Source organism: Montipora foliosa, chromosome 2 (genome assembly GCF_036669935.1).
Source record: "Montipora foliosa isolate CH-2021 chromosome 2, ASM3666993v2, whole genome shotgun sequence".
NCBI classification, from domain to species: Eukaryota; Metazoa; Cnidaria; class Anthozoa; order Scleractinia; family Acroporidae; genus Montipora; species Montipora foliosa.
This window is the reverse complement of record NC_090870.1, coordinates 64161158-64177667: the sequence shown is the minus strand read 5'-3', so window position 1 is coordinate 64177667 and position 16510 is coordinate 64161158. Positions and strand designations below refer to the sequence as shown.

Genomic DNA, 16510 nt, shown 5'->3' with positions numbered 1-16510 from the left:
ACCTGTTTTGTCCCGGTTTTGTCGCTTTTGTTCGGTCGTTTTGGATAGAGGGATTTGAAAGCGCGCGGAATTCCTGGCTGGGAAATAAATTTGATCAGCTGGCTGGGAAACCAACCAATCTTATCTAGCTGGCTGGGAAATTTCTTGTGTGTCTTGCTGGGAAAAAGGAACAGATAATGTTTTTCCAGCAACACTGAAAAACACCTGAAAATGCCTTAATAACATTTATTTTCATTAACTGGGGTATAATAATACATTTTACAACAAATTGGTCGTTGGGTGCCCCTGAAAGGTCAAAATCGTTGCGAGACAAGTTGCAAGAGCCGTTGCCGAAAGTAGAATTAAGTTCTACTTTTCGTGCAACTTGTCTCGCAACGATTTTTTAAGTCCATGTGGTACCCAGGTTAGTCTATTATCTACAGTCATTACTAGCAGACGGGTTTTTGTGACGTAACGCAAGACTGCGTTTCCTAGGAGCGTCTTTCTTCGTTTCTTCTCTGCAGTTTCATTCTGGCCGCCACTTCCCGTAAAGGGATTTTGTCCTCGATGATCAGTGTACGCCACGGTAGCTGCTGATGTCGGACTCTTAGTGCTGCAGCAAAAATCTGTGTTTCTTTCGAGTCTCTTTCAGACTTCAGACAGTTCAGACCTTCGTTCTGCAATCTTCTCAGTCCTTTCTTGCTCGCTTTCTTCTCGAAAAACAATCACCCGAAGGCCCCAACTGCATATATTTAACAATTATTCACTCCAATATTCGCTGAAGGCGAAGTGAATATTTGAATAATTACCGAGACGTAGTCGAGGTAAATAGTCCCTATTATGTGACAAAAAACGCACGAAATCGAAACGAGTACAAATATTCCACGATATTGTACAGAGAGTTATTTGTACACTGGTTATTGAACATTAGTGAATTTTCAGCTCCGACTATTGTATTTCTAAGGCGTTATAGAGGTAGTCCTTCCAAATGCCCAGTGTGGCCGGTCAGTTCCGTCAAATGGAAAACGCCCTTAGTTTGACGTTATATGGCAAGTGTTTGAGCTAAGCGTTGCCAAGCTAAAAATTTTTTTGCCAGAAAGCGAAATAACTCTCTCTGAAAAAAGCAAAAAAAAAAAATTTTTTTGTGGAAAGTTTGAATCAATTCCGTCGTTTAGAAGAACGCGAAAAGGTAAGAAGAAATGTTTTTGTGATGAGCCTGCGTCTGTCTGACCATAAGGTCTTACCCAACGTCGCATCTTCATCAAATTTCGTCTATTTCGCTCGGATTTTCTCGATTTTTTCTCTCGCATTTCTTACTTTCTAAACTTTTGGAGTTTGAGTCACCCCCTTTCAACCGTATTGAAACATGTGGAATCGAAGTTGAATCGATGTTAAATAAGCTTAAATCCGTTTGAACTTTGATTCAACAGCCATTCAACATTTCTTTTGATATCGCGAATGTTAAAACATTCTGCAGTAATGAGGACAATAGTTATTGGCTTTCATCTTGTATCGTACGTATGAACTTGATGATGAGTAGAGAAAAGATTATTAAAAGTACTGTAATAGGAAGAAGGTTATAATGATAAGTATATAAAATCGTATGAACGCCAGTGCATTTCGTGAGTTATGGGTACGAATGGTGTTTTGGAGGTTCTCAAAATTGCACGAGCCGTGGGCGAGTGCAATTTGAGAACTTTCAAATCATTACTCGTGCACTCGAAATGCACGGGCAAGTTCATACTATTTTTTATTTGTTATGTACTCAATCAAATCACTCCATCGCTTTGTTTCCATAGCAACTTCCGTATTGCATTCGAGCTCTATATCCTATTATACATTCGTCATTGACCAATCAGAAACGCGATATTTTGTTGAGTATATAATAAGAATACATAAAACAAGGTACAAGGAAAGCATTAATGTTAAAAATAACAAAGATATTGATATTGTAAAGTAAGGGCGTGGTATGAGCAAGATAATGAACTCCACTTATGATCCTGATTGTGACCAGGGGCCAAAATTCAAGTGCTACACGCAGTAAAGGTGTATTTAAGAGCGGTGGAGCATTGCAGGTCTACTCAAATGATAGCGTTTTCTGCAATAATTGTTTAAAGGACGACTTTTAGTCGAGGATATGGGAAAAAAACAAAAAGCAGTATTGCATGTTGAACCAGAGCTTATTTGACTAAAAACATTACGTTCTAGTTATTAATGTAACGATTATTGTTAGCTGATCACCGTAGTAGCGTCCTCAATCAGTTTCGCGTCGTCAAAGAGATCAGAGGCCCGTTTCTCGAAAGTCCCGAAACTTTTCACGTGTCGCAATTCCCTCTTTATTTCAAGAAGGGAGAGGGTTTAAATCTTCAGTTTCACAATCACTTCGCTGTTAGTTATCTCGAAAAACATGCTAAAAGACCAGCTCAGTTTTAAAACAAACAGATGACAGGTTCACAAATGGCTTTTCGACCGAGACTTCTCAAGAAATGGGTCTCTGTCACAATCAGTTTGGAATTGCGTCCAAGTTAGTTTTTGGTGGTTGTATCCGATAATTAAGTGTGGCAATTTATAACAGCGTGGGTAAGAAACAGAATTCAGTCTTTCTGGGAAACTATGAGGCAGAAACCTGTTGTGAGCCATGATTTAAAGTGATTTTAATAAAAATAAGCGCTCTTCACGCCAATTCTCTATCCAGACCACTGCACACTCCATGCCATTCTTTGCTATTTTTCGGGATTATTTCCGATCCAAAATGGGGATCATTTGCGTTCCAGGATCATTAGCGGTCCTGGGTCCCGTTTCTCGAAAGTCCCGAAAACTTTTCGGGCCCGAAAAGCCATTTGTGAAATTGCCAATCGCCTTTTTTGGAAAGCCGATCTTTTAACATGTATTTAAGGCAACAAAAAGAAAAATAAATGTGAAGTTTGACGAATTAAATCCTCTCCTTTTTTGAGATACAAAGGGAATTGCGACACCCGAAAACGGCCCGTAAAGTTTCGGGACTTTTTAGAAACGGGCCCCTGGTATCATTTGCGGTACAGTTTGGGCTCATTTGCAGTCCTAGGATCATTTGCGGACGAGTACAGTACTTCCACGAGAGGTGCTGATCAATTAAAACATTGAACATTGAATCTGAGTCGAGCGGTAAAATCTGCTAGGACGATGCTGGGACAGAACGACCTCATGATAAAGATGGCGGCAACAGAAGAGTACATTAACGAGGAAGGAGATTCCGAGATAAAGAATTTTCTTGAGCACGTGATAAGAAGGACCGAGGAAATTCTAAGTCAGAGTTCATTTGGTAGCAACGACCGCCATGTTTCCGAGGTTTTAACCCATGTAGATCTTTTGGAAAGAACGATAAGAGTACAGATCAGTTGGCGACTATTGTTACCGACATCCGACGAAACTGACGTAAAACAGTTGGATGATCTGAGACTGCTGCATGGCGGTCGTTGCTACCAAATGAACTCAGACTTAGAATTTCCTCAGTCCTTCGTATCACGTGGTCAAGAAAATTCTTTATCTCGGAATTTCCTTCCTCATCAATGTACTCTTCTGTTGCCGCCATCTCTATAATAAGGTCGTTTTCTCCCACCATCGTCCTAGCAGATTTTACCTCTCGACCCAGACCCCAACATTGAAAGAATATGTGCGAACATTGAATGGCTGTAAGAATTGAACGAATGGGGATTAAACTGAATGGATGTACGGAATGAATTGGCCGAATGTAGACAAGGAATTGAATGGATGCGAACTAGATTGACTCGACACAAAAATTAAATTAAAAGGCAATTAAAAATGACCATCTTGAATACACAAGGATTAAATTGAATGAACACAGAAATTGAATTGAATAAAGACAGATTGAATTGAATAGATATGGAAACTAAATTGAATAAAGACAAAATAAAAATTAAAAAAATAAATAAATAAATAATAATAATAATAATAATAATAATAATAATAATAATAATAATAATAATAATAATAATAATAATTGTCGCGGCTAATCGCCGTCGCAAAGTACAGCAACGACGCAGCTCAACAAGGTCGAACCGGAAGCATGCAATGGTCCCTCTGGCAGCCGCCATACGGAGCGCAGCTTACAGCCAGCTGGAATCAGTTGTAGAAATTGAATTGAATAAATATAAAAATTAAATTGAATAAATCCGAACTAAATTAATGTATAGATTGAAATGAATAAATAAGGACTGAATTGAAAAAATAAATAATACATGTAAATTGAATCACAAAAATAGAGCTATTGAATATTGATACATTTGGCTTGGCATACAAGAGCAAGCGGAACTCAAAAGATAGCGGAAGTGATTGGAATACTTGTCACGTGATAATGGCGGGTTTCAACTGGAGCGACACAGCTTGTATTTGGCTTATATTTGAGAGTATTTCTACGTAGTGCCAGTCTTGTTTAACGACGGCGTTGTATTTTCAAATAACGTCAAGACTGTTCTGCTTATCCAAGATTCCTTTAAGGCCAAAATGTCGTTGGAAGACCCGTTTTTCGTTGTGAAAGGGTAAGTATGAAAATTCACCCTCTTTGGCTTTCCTGATGCATGTTTTGTCATGCTTTTAGCATTACTGTATATGGAAAAAAAAGGAACTGTGTTCATGGCTTGAAATATAACTGTTTGAACTTTAGACTGAGTATACCACGAGGCCATGAAGATTTCATTCTGTTTAAGATTTAAAATCACTTGTAAAATATTAAGTTAATAAGCATGACATTTTGTTGCCGATCGAGGTATGAACTTGCAAAATTGTAGCGTCTGGCGCCTCACTGAAACTTGTTTTACAATAGATCACTATTTTGGAGATGATTACCCAATATTTAACTCTAAATTTTGCTCATTATTGGGTTAAATTTTGTTAAAAACGACATGTAATAATGCATTCACACTTTATTTACCCAATTGTTGTTGGAATATGTAAATGAAGTTTCTGGTTTCTATGTTGTTGAGTTTTTATGTGTATATCCGCTCGTAAGTGTTCAAAGCTTAATTAATATTGCTACTATTGCTACTAATATCGAGATACACAATAATTAAAAAGATAGTTACAGGTAAAGAATATTCGTTTCTTTTACAATAATTTAGTTAACTTGAGGCAAACCTATTTGATCATTGATTCTTCAGGGAAGTGCAAAAAGCGGTTAACAATGTGCAAAGTCTGTATAGAAGGTGGCAAGATCTGTTGGACAATCCTCGTACGGTTGGAAAAGATGAATATAACTGGACAACAAATGAACTACGCAACAACCTTAGAAGTATTGAATGGGATTTAGAAGATCTTGATGAAACTGTAGGGATAGTTGAAGCAAATCCAAGGAAATTTAACATTGATATCACTGAGGTTCATCACAGAAAGCAATTCATAAAACAGACAAGAGACAGTGTAAATAACATCAAGGAACACATGAACAGTCCATCTGCTAAAGCTAAAGTGGAAAACTCATCAAGAGATGTAAGATATATTATCTTATATTTTTTAAAAAGTAATGTTGATTACAACTCTTAGATGTTAAACACAATAATTATTTACCTCAACAATTTACTATAAAATTGCTATTCAAGAATTCTTCTCAAATTCTTTAGCTTAGCCTGTTGAGCTCTTCAGTTTATATCCTACAAGCTTATTAGTACTTACCAGTGAGACTCATTCACGGCAGACTAGATATGCTAAATTTTATTGCAAGCTGTAATTATTAATTATTTTTATTTAATCTTGTAATGAGGACCACTAGTTTATTAGTATTTAATATATGCTACATGTATTTTGTGCTACTCTTCTTAAATAAAGACTTAACTTACCTACTTACATGTATACTTACTTACTTACTAGAGAAGTAAAGTTACTGTGTATAAGCCTTGCTAATTTGATAACTCAGGGGTATCCTTGTCCCTGAAGCCCCATGGCTTCTTAGAGGATTCCCTGCCTATGTTTTTGTGTGTTGTGTTGTAACTTTGCATTAATGCTGGTTTCAATCAATGATGTAGAACCTAGTTTTAGCTGAATCTACAGCTTTGAAACATTCAACTGTGCATTTGTAATTTGTTGAATTGCTCAGGTGCTTATATACAGTGTAGGCATAGGAATTTTTTTCACCTTTATATCCTAGTTGCGAAATGGCATGATATTTCACCAATGTGGAATTATTATTATTTTATATATTTACATATATTTAGTAATGGATAAACTCCTCAGTGAGCAATAAACAATTCTGTGGTATATGATGCAAAAGTAAAACCAATTTGCTCAGGATTGTCTGTATACTTTTCATCAATAAAATGTCATTGGTTTAAGGCCCTTTTAGGAAAAAGAAATGATAAACCAAAAGACAGATACTCAAGACTGGATAACGAGATAGAAAAGTCAAATCAAGGGTTTATTGTGGATCAGCAACAACAACAGGAGGTGAGCTTAATAATTTCACTAACAATAAAATTCTGCTCAAGTACTGTAAACGTCCATGTATAAGCTGCACTTTTTTTCACAAAATTGAAGCCATAAATCAAGGGTGCGGCTTATCCATGTATACATCTGTGTTTGGAGTTTTAAAAAACCTAATTAATATTCATACAACTTCTTAAGATCTCAGTAAAGAAACATAAAAGAAACTGAGAGCATGTTGCTGTTGTTCATTTACTTTTTAATGAGTGGCGGCTCCTAAAGGAGCCATTTGTGTCTTTGAGTGTTTATTGGCGAATCTTGCTCTCCAGGAGTTCTTTCAAGCGATCAATTTTCACTTTACTGGAACAAGTAAACACCAACCTACAAGGAATCTCCATTCCTCCGCACAGCTGTTTGCAGTGACGTCTTCGCCCAGTCACTCCCACGCATATCTTTCCGCCACATGCGATAAAATACCACAAAATTCACGAGTACTCGCGAGGCAAATGGCCTTCTGTTTCGTTGTCCTTGACCACCTTCTCAGCAAAGTTGTCGACTGCATTATCAAGCTCCTGTTCTGCATGAATTTGTTCGCCTATTGCAGGCTTCAAAACATCTTTATAGACGTGGTCATGATACCCAGGCCCTGGCCCAGACTCCTTCCCACATTTAAAGCTTGGCTACTAAGCACTCGTTTGTTTTGTTTCAATGGAAGGAATTTCAACTTTATGGTAAAACCTTGATTGTTTGACCTAGTTGGTTTATAGCAATAGAAAGTTACTGGAACTTCAAACTTTATTGTATTACATTTTTTTCCAAAATCTGCGCTTCTAAATTCGGGGTGCGGCTTATCTACGGATGCGGTTTATACATGGACGTTTACGGTAGTTTGATTTGATGTTTGCCTGAACTTCAGTTTCCTTGAAAGATTTTTTTGTACAACCTCAAGGGAGAAGACATACAGTCCTAGCCAAAATGTTTGGCAACACACCCCTTTTTACTCCTGTTTTTTGGTAGCAGAAAAAAGTATCACCAATGTTTTGGCCAGGATTTTAGAGTAAAAAGATGATGTCCAAAGGTTGCAGCTTGTGTACCCTTGTGTAGAGGGTAACAATTGACTCTGTCTACCACCAGATGATTTTTCTCATCAATAGGGGTGGTTTCAGGGGTAAAAGGGCTAGACACAACATTGACTCCAGCTAGGAGTGGAGCTTAACAGATTTTACTCTGTCTAACACCAGACGATTTTACTCGTCAATGGGGGCAGTCCAGGGTGGTTCATGTGTCAATTGGTTTATAAACCCATCTGTAGGGGGCCAATGGGTTGGCGATTTACAAGCTGTCAAGTTGATATAAAAATCTGGTCTTGCCAACTCTTTGACTGCATTTGGTAAACTCAGATGACTCATCTTACATAGTACCTTGGATTTATTATATGGCTACAATAGTATGCATGCTCTGATTGCCTGCTGAGCGGGCAAGATTTTCTTGTAATGACGGGGCATTATGAAGCTCTTTTGAGTTGAGACTAAAAGCTACGAGCATGTGGGCAAAAACAACAAAAAATATGAAATAAAGTATAACTATATTTTCAATAACTGAAAGAAAAACTAGCATACAGATACTTCTTTAGTACGAGTGACGAAGACAGCCACAGCGAGAGCAAGTTTTATTATCCAAAGGACAAAGAACAGGCCAAAACGGAACAAAAAAAAAAAAGCGCCATAACATAAATAACTTATTAACCTCATCCGTTCGGTCATTACAGGGAAATCTCAGACCTCGGCCTTGATGTATTGACCCTGCTATCGCTCGGCCAATATATCAAGGCCGAGGTCTGAGATTTCCCTGTAATGACCTCACTCTTGGTTAAAAAGTGGTATAGAATTATAATAATAATATTGAACTTGTATGGTGGCTGTGTTGGAGACAAAATAATAATTTTGATCATCTGATGCATGTTTTGTCTGGGCAATACAGTATATGAGGCAGAGAAGCATAACAAATAGTTTCCATATAACAGCTAACACTAACCTCAGCTTGCCCTTTCTGTAAACTTTTTCATGCTTAATTTATTAACCCTTTGCCTCCTAAAACTGCAGCTACACAAGCGATTTTTTGCTTGCAATGGTGATGCAATTTTTTTTTAAATTGTGGCGTTGCCAACTAGCAGTGGTGGCTACACTTGGTGACAACTTGGCATCCGCCATGTTGTGAAAACCCAAACATTGATGACGTTCTTGCATCTGATTGGCTCAATAACCCCTTGACGCATCACAAATTGTCACGAATGCAAGGCAAAATGTTGCAACATGGCTACACAAGTGACAAGTCATAGTTCTTGACTTTGTCAAAAAATAGTCAACTCATTCAATTTCCCACAATTTTTATTTCTGCAATTTTTTCAGCTGTTGCATCACCTTGCGAGGGTGGCTACACTTGCCAGTTTGTCTGGCTCACATGCCTTGCTGCCTCATTCTTTTTAACTGTATATTGATCAGAAATGGTCATAAAATGAAGCATTTGAATCACCAGTTGACTTAGGGAAGTGGAATTTGAACAACCCAGGTCAGAAAATTTAAAGGAAAGGAAAGGAACTTTATTTAAACGTCTAGTCGTTCTAGCGCTGGAGCGCTAACTGGGGACACTGTAAACTGAAATGAACAATGAAAGTAAATCAAGTCAAATGTTGGTTTTTGTGGAGAGGGGAAACCGGAGTGCCCGGAGAAAACCTCTCGGTGCAGAGTAGAGAACCAACAAACTCAACCCACATATGACGCCGAGTCCGGGAATTGAACCCGGGCTACATTGGTGGGAGGCGAGTGTTCTCACCACTGCGCCATCCCTGCACCCCCACCCCCAGGGATTGCTTAGGTGGTCACATTTGACTGGTGGGGGAGTTCAAAATTAATGTTGAAGTTGTGGTTTGACCCTTAAATTATTAACGATGGCATTTGAAGTGGGTTCCCAAGGCTGCTGCCTAAGAAAATTTTAAAAGGGCCCTCAGAACTAAACGCTGAGAACTTAGGAGCCCAACATATGAAGTGAAAGGTGTTGCTGTGAAAAATTAAGGAGCCCAGAGCTATTCTTTGGGAGCCCCAGGCTACCGGGCTCCTGTTAGGCAACAGCCTTGGTTCTGACTAATCACAAACCATATTTTGTTTTTTGAAAGCTGATGATTCGAGCACAAGATGAACAGTTAGATATGGTGGGACACAGTGTTGGAGTGCTAAAAACCATGGGGAAGAAGATAGGAGACGAAATTGAAGAGCAAAATTTGTAAGTGTGAAGTTTTCAATACATGGTTTAATTTTTTTTAAAACCAGTTTCTTGGCTGTATATTCTGTTCACAGTATCGAATGCAAGCCAGTGAAAAATAAATTGAAACTTGTATTAAGAAACTTTGAAATTGGAAAAGTTTCACTATGATCAAAAATTCATTGTCTTCTTCTTCAAGTTTTAAAGGTTTGTTTGCTGAACATTTGATTGGTAAAAATTTGAGCTTCAATTTTGATACAAAGTTTTTTCCTTTGAGTACAGGTCTCATGTTTAAAACTGACCTGTAATTTTTTTCTTGGCCTATCTCTCTCAAGATTATAAGTACAGGTGTGTGCTGTAATGGCAGACCATTCAATAAAAGTCTTTTAACTTAACGAAACAATGTTCTGTTAAGAACAGACACAAAATTGTGCTAGGAAAGTGATAGGAAAACAAACTTTGGAATATAAAGGAAAAAGGGAGGAGATTTTCTTTATGGAAGTAGGACATTAAACTTCAGCATTAACATTTTAGCAGGCTCATTGATAACTGTAGAAACCTGTTGTGCTTAAATATTCTGATTTCTGATGTTATATTGAGGGTAGTTTTTTTGGCCAATAATTGGCCAAGCTATCTGTAGGATGTGAGAAGGCTAATACATGGCCCGTATGGCCCCACACACACTTCCATTGTAAAACTATTGGGGAGACACGAGGAGGGTGGGGAAAAGCCGTACATACAGCCCCATTAGGAACTTCCCTGTGTGGTGTGATTTTGAAGGATTTTGTGGCTTCTAAACATCCAAGTTATTCACAGCCAGAAAAGCAAATACCAACAACACATTAGATAATCTTTCTGTGCAAATTTGTAACTTTTTTGTCCAAGGCAAACTTCATCTTCTGATGCTCGTGAGCAGGCAGAATACTGTAAAGAGCCCATATGATAAAATACGTACTGTGACTGAGTTTAGGTCGGGCTGGACAGGAAAATATTTGGCCCTCGGTCATGGAGGGCGGACCAAGTGCAGCATGGTCCGTATGTCATGACCTCAGGGAAAATATTTTCTCATCCAGCCCTCCCACTCAGTGAAAAAGTACATAAGATTGCTGAAAGTAGTTTTAAAGTGTTCTATTTCCTTCTTGCATTGATAACATTAACTTATCAATGTGTAAGAAGTTATCTACAATATGTATATGTTATCCAGAGGTTTCATTAGAAGCCGGTCACTGGCAGTATACCACCATCTGTTTGTCAGAAATTTACCTCTGACCACCGGCTACTCTGCCTTGATTTTCACTCAAACCCTCGTAAAAGGTAAGAGTGACCGCCATTTACATTGATTACCCCAGTCATCTACTGCAAAAGCTATTGAAACCCCTGGTTATCAAGCCATGTTTTATTAATTTGATGGAATGAGGAGATATTTAATTTTGTATCTTATCAGAATCTTAGATGATTTTGGACATGAATTAGAAATGACAGACTCCAAGTTGCAACAAACTGTTCTCAAAGTAGAGAAGGTCCTCAGATTGTCTGATGGTGGGTCATATTTTCATTTTATGTTTATGTCTGGTCTGTCTTCCATTGTCGTTGTACAGTAGAACATTTTATGGAATAAGCATATCAGTGTAGCAATTTTGATAAATATTTTTCTGGCATAATGGACAAAATTACTGACTGCCGATTGGCTAAGATGGAGGATCATTTATTTAGTTTTTAATGATAAGGGCATGATTACTTGATCCTGATTGGTGAACATTTACTTTTAGTATAAACACACACTCAGGTGATTATACAAAATTGCGCGCTCTCATTGGCTCGCTATCTCGGATTATCAGCCGATAATCACCTCGACGGACAAAATGGCTGCCAGTAGTCGTTTTGCCACTGTAAGTGAAGATGATTTCGCGTTGAAATGTTTTTTTTTTTCTCTTTTTTGAAATAATCACCTGTGTATTTATACTAAAACAATTATTCACCTCAGGCTCAGTGATTATCGGTGAATATTCACCGATAATCACTTCGCCTTCGGCAAATAATTGTTAAATAATCATAGCAAGTAAGGTTACAAGAGATTCTTTGCTCCAAGCCCTTGTGAAATAATAATTATAATAATAATAATAAGTGTGACTGCTGGTGGTCCCCCTGCAATGACGAGTTAAATCATCTGGCGTTGGACAGAGTAAAATACTAAGTAGGCTGGTTTAGGCTGCTTTAGGGCTGAACGGGTTAACTTTTAAGGATTATAGTTATTTCACTTGTATATTCAATGTTTTCTAAATTGCCTCGTCATTTCATGACTTGGGCAATTTTGTGCAAACTTTGAAAAATTATACACATGAAATTAATCCTTAATTGCTATCGGGCCCATACGATTACAATTTTGTTATGCACCATCCATCTGAAAGAGATGAATTTCAAAAACACTAACTTAAAGTGTTCTTGTTTTGGTTTTCAAATTTCCTGAGCACCGCCATCTTGTTTAATTGTGAAGTGTCATGGTCGCTTTATTGTTTTAAAACAATAACTTTAAGGGCAATGGTAACAGGTCACAATATTATGCAACATGGCAGCACCCTGGAAATTTGAAAGTGAAAATAAGTGATTCTAAAATTCATTTCATTTATACAGACACTTCTCTAAAGTGCCCCTAACCCCAAAATATTTTTTTTGCTAAAATTAACCTTTGCACCTGTTCGAAACGCATTGCGGCCATTTTTTCATTTTTCAAACAAATCCTGCCATTTTATAGGCTTCGAAAGTTGCGAACATCCAAGCATCTTGTGTTCACGACCGAGTCAGAAGGGGAGTGGGCCTATTCCTGATGTGACGTCACAAACTTATTTACATGGCATTAACTCTTTGTAAAAATGCATGCAAATTAGATTGTGACGTCACATCAGGAATAGACGCACTCCCCTTCAGACTCGGTCGCGAACACAAGATGCTTTGATTTTCGCAACTTTCGAAGCCTATAAAATGGCAGGATTTGTTAGAAAAAGGAAAAAAAGGCCGCAATGCGTCTCGAACAGGTGCAAAGATTCATTTTAGCGAAAAAAATATTTTGGGGTTAGGGGCACTTTAAAGAAAACTGTAGTGCAAATTTGATTGCAAACATTATTTTGTTCGGTTTCAAATTAATTGTTAGTTGGAGTGAAGGTTCCCTTGATAAAGAAATGCAGCAGGTTGCATCTTTTTGTTGGAGGCAGTAAATTGCAGTTTGCAGGTTATGGGATGCAGAAACAACTCTAACCATTTTAATAGCAATGATAACATTAGGCCTATAAACTTTTGTTTAGGCAAATGTTAGCTTTAATGAATGTTTAGGATTCTTTCTGTATTTGGTAAAACAATGACCTGTTACTTGTGACCTGTGTTTTGTACGGGCTGCTGGTTAAACAATGACCTACAACCCTAACGTGCAAAGGTCAACACTCAGTGCCATCCCTCAAACTGACATTTCCCTTTTTATTCAACTTACATGACGTACAATCTACTTCAAGACTTCAAATCTACTTCAAAGAAACAAACATTTCAATGTGCAGAGAACATTCAGATTAGGCGAGCCAAAGAGTTGAGCACAGATCGATGGGTTCTCCTTGATTATTCCAATATCCACTAGACTAACAAGACAAGCTCCTGGAAAAATCGAATTTTTTAGAGTATTGACATAGTAGTACCCAGCAAAACAAGTAAAAGCTAACCGTCTTCAAAGTGGTTTTTAGACCTAAATACTGTAGATCAGCGCAGCTTTGCTTAGAAATGCTATTTCTTGTTGAACTAAAGCTCTAATTCTGCCTGTTTTCATTCTTTTTACAGCGATAAGCTTCCCATATTAAGATGGGATATTGCGTTGTGTAATTGTAAGGAAATATCCGATGTCAGTTTGACGGATGGCCATTAGTGTTGACCACCTGCAACCTGCAGTTTACACCCTCCATATTTTTGCAGTCATTTTAATTCTTTATTCCTTTATTCCATTGCAGATAAAAGGCAAACCTGTGTACTTGTGGCATTGATTGTCATAATGATTATCATTATTATTTTATTTGTAGCATTATAATCAAAGTTACAGAATTTATGTAATTAATAATATTATGTAAATTGTGGATGAATGAACAGTATTATTTGGACAAAGTTGAAAATTCTTTTTACAGAAGACTGCACATTATGTTCCTATTAGTATTGAATATTAAATGTGTACTGTATTTATTTTTAAAATATTATCAATTAGACAATAATTCCATGGCATGATGTCATTCTTTGGTTGTAAGGAGATTGGTATTTTGCTCAAAAGTGAAATGGGTTCAAACTTGGTGAAAAAATGTGTACCGTAAACTGATAAATGAAACTGCTGCTTTGTTACTCCCAGTATTGAGTACAGTCCACCTCCCGGGCTCACTCTGGATATAAACCACACAACAAACTAGATTGCTTCTAGGTTTGTTCCTTGGATATAATTTATGGGACTCTTAAATTTTCTTTTTTCCTTCTTTGCCCACCTCGAATAGCTCTCGCTAATTGCGGGTAAAAGTCTGTAACTAATAATTAATAAAGAATTGTTGTTGTTGTTGTTGCTATGGTGAAACTTTTTCCCAAAAATTTCAAATGTATTGTTTTCGTAAGATTTGAATGGCCAAATTTCACTACCAAGACCAGAATGCTAAAGTGGCTTCTACAGGGGAAACTTTGTTTACATTTTTTGCCTCATTAGCAGAATGCTATCGTTTTCTAATCAGTCAGCCAAGAATAAAGTACTGAATATTGAAAGTGCATTGCATATTGAGCTCTGAAAATTTGAAAATACCAGATATTCTCTTAGCAATGGTGCTTTTACAAAGAATGTTAAGGATCATTATTGCTTTTGTCACCCAAGAATTTATAACTGGCTTGTTATCAAAGCTTTGCTACTTTGGCTGTTGCACACCGATTCAAAAATTGTACACATAATCATACATCTTCTATTATTTTGTTTTCTGTAGTTTCTTTTCTTCTTCTTCTTCTTCTTCTTCTTCTTCTTCTTCCTTTTTTATTATTCCTGAATAGTGTGAATAAAGGTTGTTGTTGTTGTCTAAAAGGCTTAAAATTGAAGATTTAACTAATTTAAACAAGTTCTTTTACCTTTCGAAGTCAATTTGTAAGAAGCATGATGCCTTCTGTGTGCAAATTTGTATGTTAATGACGCAAATGAAAACAATTACGTCAGCAAAGATTCCCTTATTTGTAAGACAATTATCCTGTCTTTTTTAAAAGAAAATAAAAAATCTTACCAATATCTAGTCTTGGAAGTAAAATGAACTGTCATGTAAATAGCTTATTATTAAAAAAAACGTTTTGCTTCAAATGACTTGTTTTAAATATACAATGCCATTAGGGCCGATTTACACGATACGATTTTGTCGCATGCGACAAGCTCACGAAAGGCCTACGACATGACTTACGATTGTCGCAGCGTTTTAAAACATGTTTTAAAATGCTGCGACATTTTTTCTGACGCACACAACAATCGTAAAACATGTCGTGGGCCTGTCGTAAGCCGTTGTCGCATGCGACAAAGTCGTACCGTGTAAATCGGCCCATAGAATGCACTTAATTTTAGCAGTCAATATTCTTCCATTTCTCCCATCCAAAACTTCCAATCGCTTCAGAGAACTGGATGAACACAGTTGTGGTAAATAGGCCTTATGCATGATGACGGCATCTGCTAAAAGTTCACCATCAAGCCTCGTTTGCAAAAAATTATTTTCATCATCTGGATGTGAAATACTGTTCGACCGTGAGTATCCTTTTCAAGATGTCAGACGTCATCACGCATAAGGGCTATTGTTTTGCAGTATGAGAATGCAGCTTATTTATTTGTCAGTCAGGTCGGTTTTCTTGGGTTTTATTTCTATATCACCCCAGGACAACGACAGTGATAAACCAGTTTCCTTTTATCATGCATTCTCTTGTCTTGTATTGCTGTCCCAGGTTGTTTTGAAGGTGGATAGCGCTATCCCGCTGGATAACTCAGTTGGTTTTGCTATTGTTCATCCGCTGGATAGCGTTATCCACCTTTTGAACAACCGACAACTGACAACTGGGTTCAAACCCCGTTGAAGTCTTGAATTTTCGCTTCTGCGAAATTGCTAAAATTGCGTCCATAACTGCGAGGATCATAGCTTTACTTGATTTCATATCCGCAGTTCAGTATATGATTCATTTCATAAATAATTTCGTTCATTGGTACTCTTGCAAGAATGCCAAATAGTGATGCTGCCACTATGTTTCTTACTACCCTGAATGGCCTACTAATGTTTTTGTGAAGAACCTTTCTGCAGTTTTTAAGGAGATAGAAGCCAACAAAAACAAAAAGACAGTGAACGAAATCCGGCTAGAATTCAAGGAAGCTATAATTAAGGAGATGGATACAAAACCATATGCCCCATAAAAAGTGTTGCGACGATAAATAAAGAACTCCAAGAAATCTCAACAGTATTTTAATATTTGTATATATCTTTCATATCTTGACAAAACCTGAAGAACCAGCGAAAAAAATGAGCGAAAAACGACTTACAAAAAAATCCCGCGAAAAAATCGTACTTTCCAATTCACTTGACATTTGTCAACAACTTTGCACATGTTATAAAAAAACAGTCACGCTCTCCTGAAAAAAAATTCCTAGGGCAAAAGATAAACTACTATGGATTACGCCACGAAATCGGAAATTGATAAGAAAGAGGGATAAGCTGTCTGTCTAACTCTAACCCTAACCCTAAATCCTCCTGAGGATGTGCGTCTGCTGTGCGCAGCTGCGCCCTTTTCGGAAGCCAGCCTGAGTGCGAGTGCGGATTCTATTGAGTAGGATCTTGTTATAGACTTT

General features: G+C 37.4%; 1 protein-coding gene across 1 annotated transcript; it reads left to right on the top strand.

Moving 5' to 3' along the window:
• The first annotated feature begins 4326 nt into the window (after nucleotides 1-4326).
• Nucleotides 4327-14889, top strand: LOC137985593 (syntaxin-6-like). The gene is made up of 6 exons (XM_068833225.1): nucleotides 4327-4517; nucleotides 5136-5463; nucleotides 6304-6414; nucleotides 9563-9669; nucleotides 11093-11187; nucleotides 13635-14889. The coding sequence occupies exons 1-6, from the start codon at nucleotides 4483-4485 to the stop codon at nucleotides 13709-13711; spliced, it is 753 nt and encodes a 250-aa protein (XP_068689326.1). The 5' UTR covers nucleotides 4327-4482; the 3' UTR covers nucleotides 13712-14889.
• Nucleotides 14890-16510: the final 1621 nt, after the last annotated feature.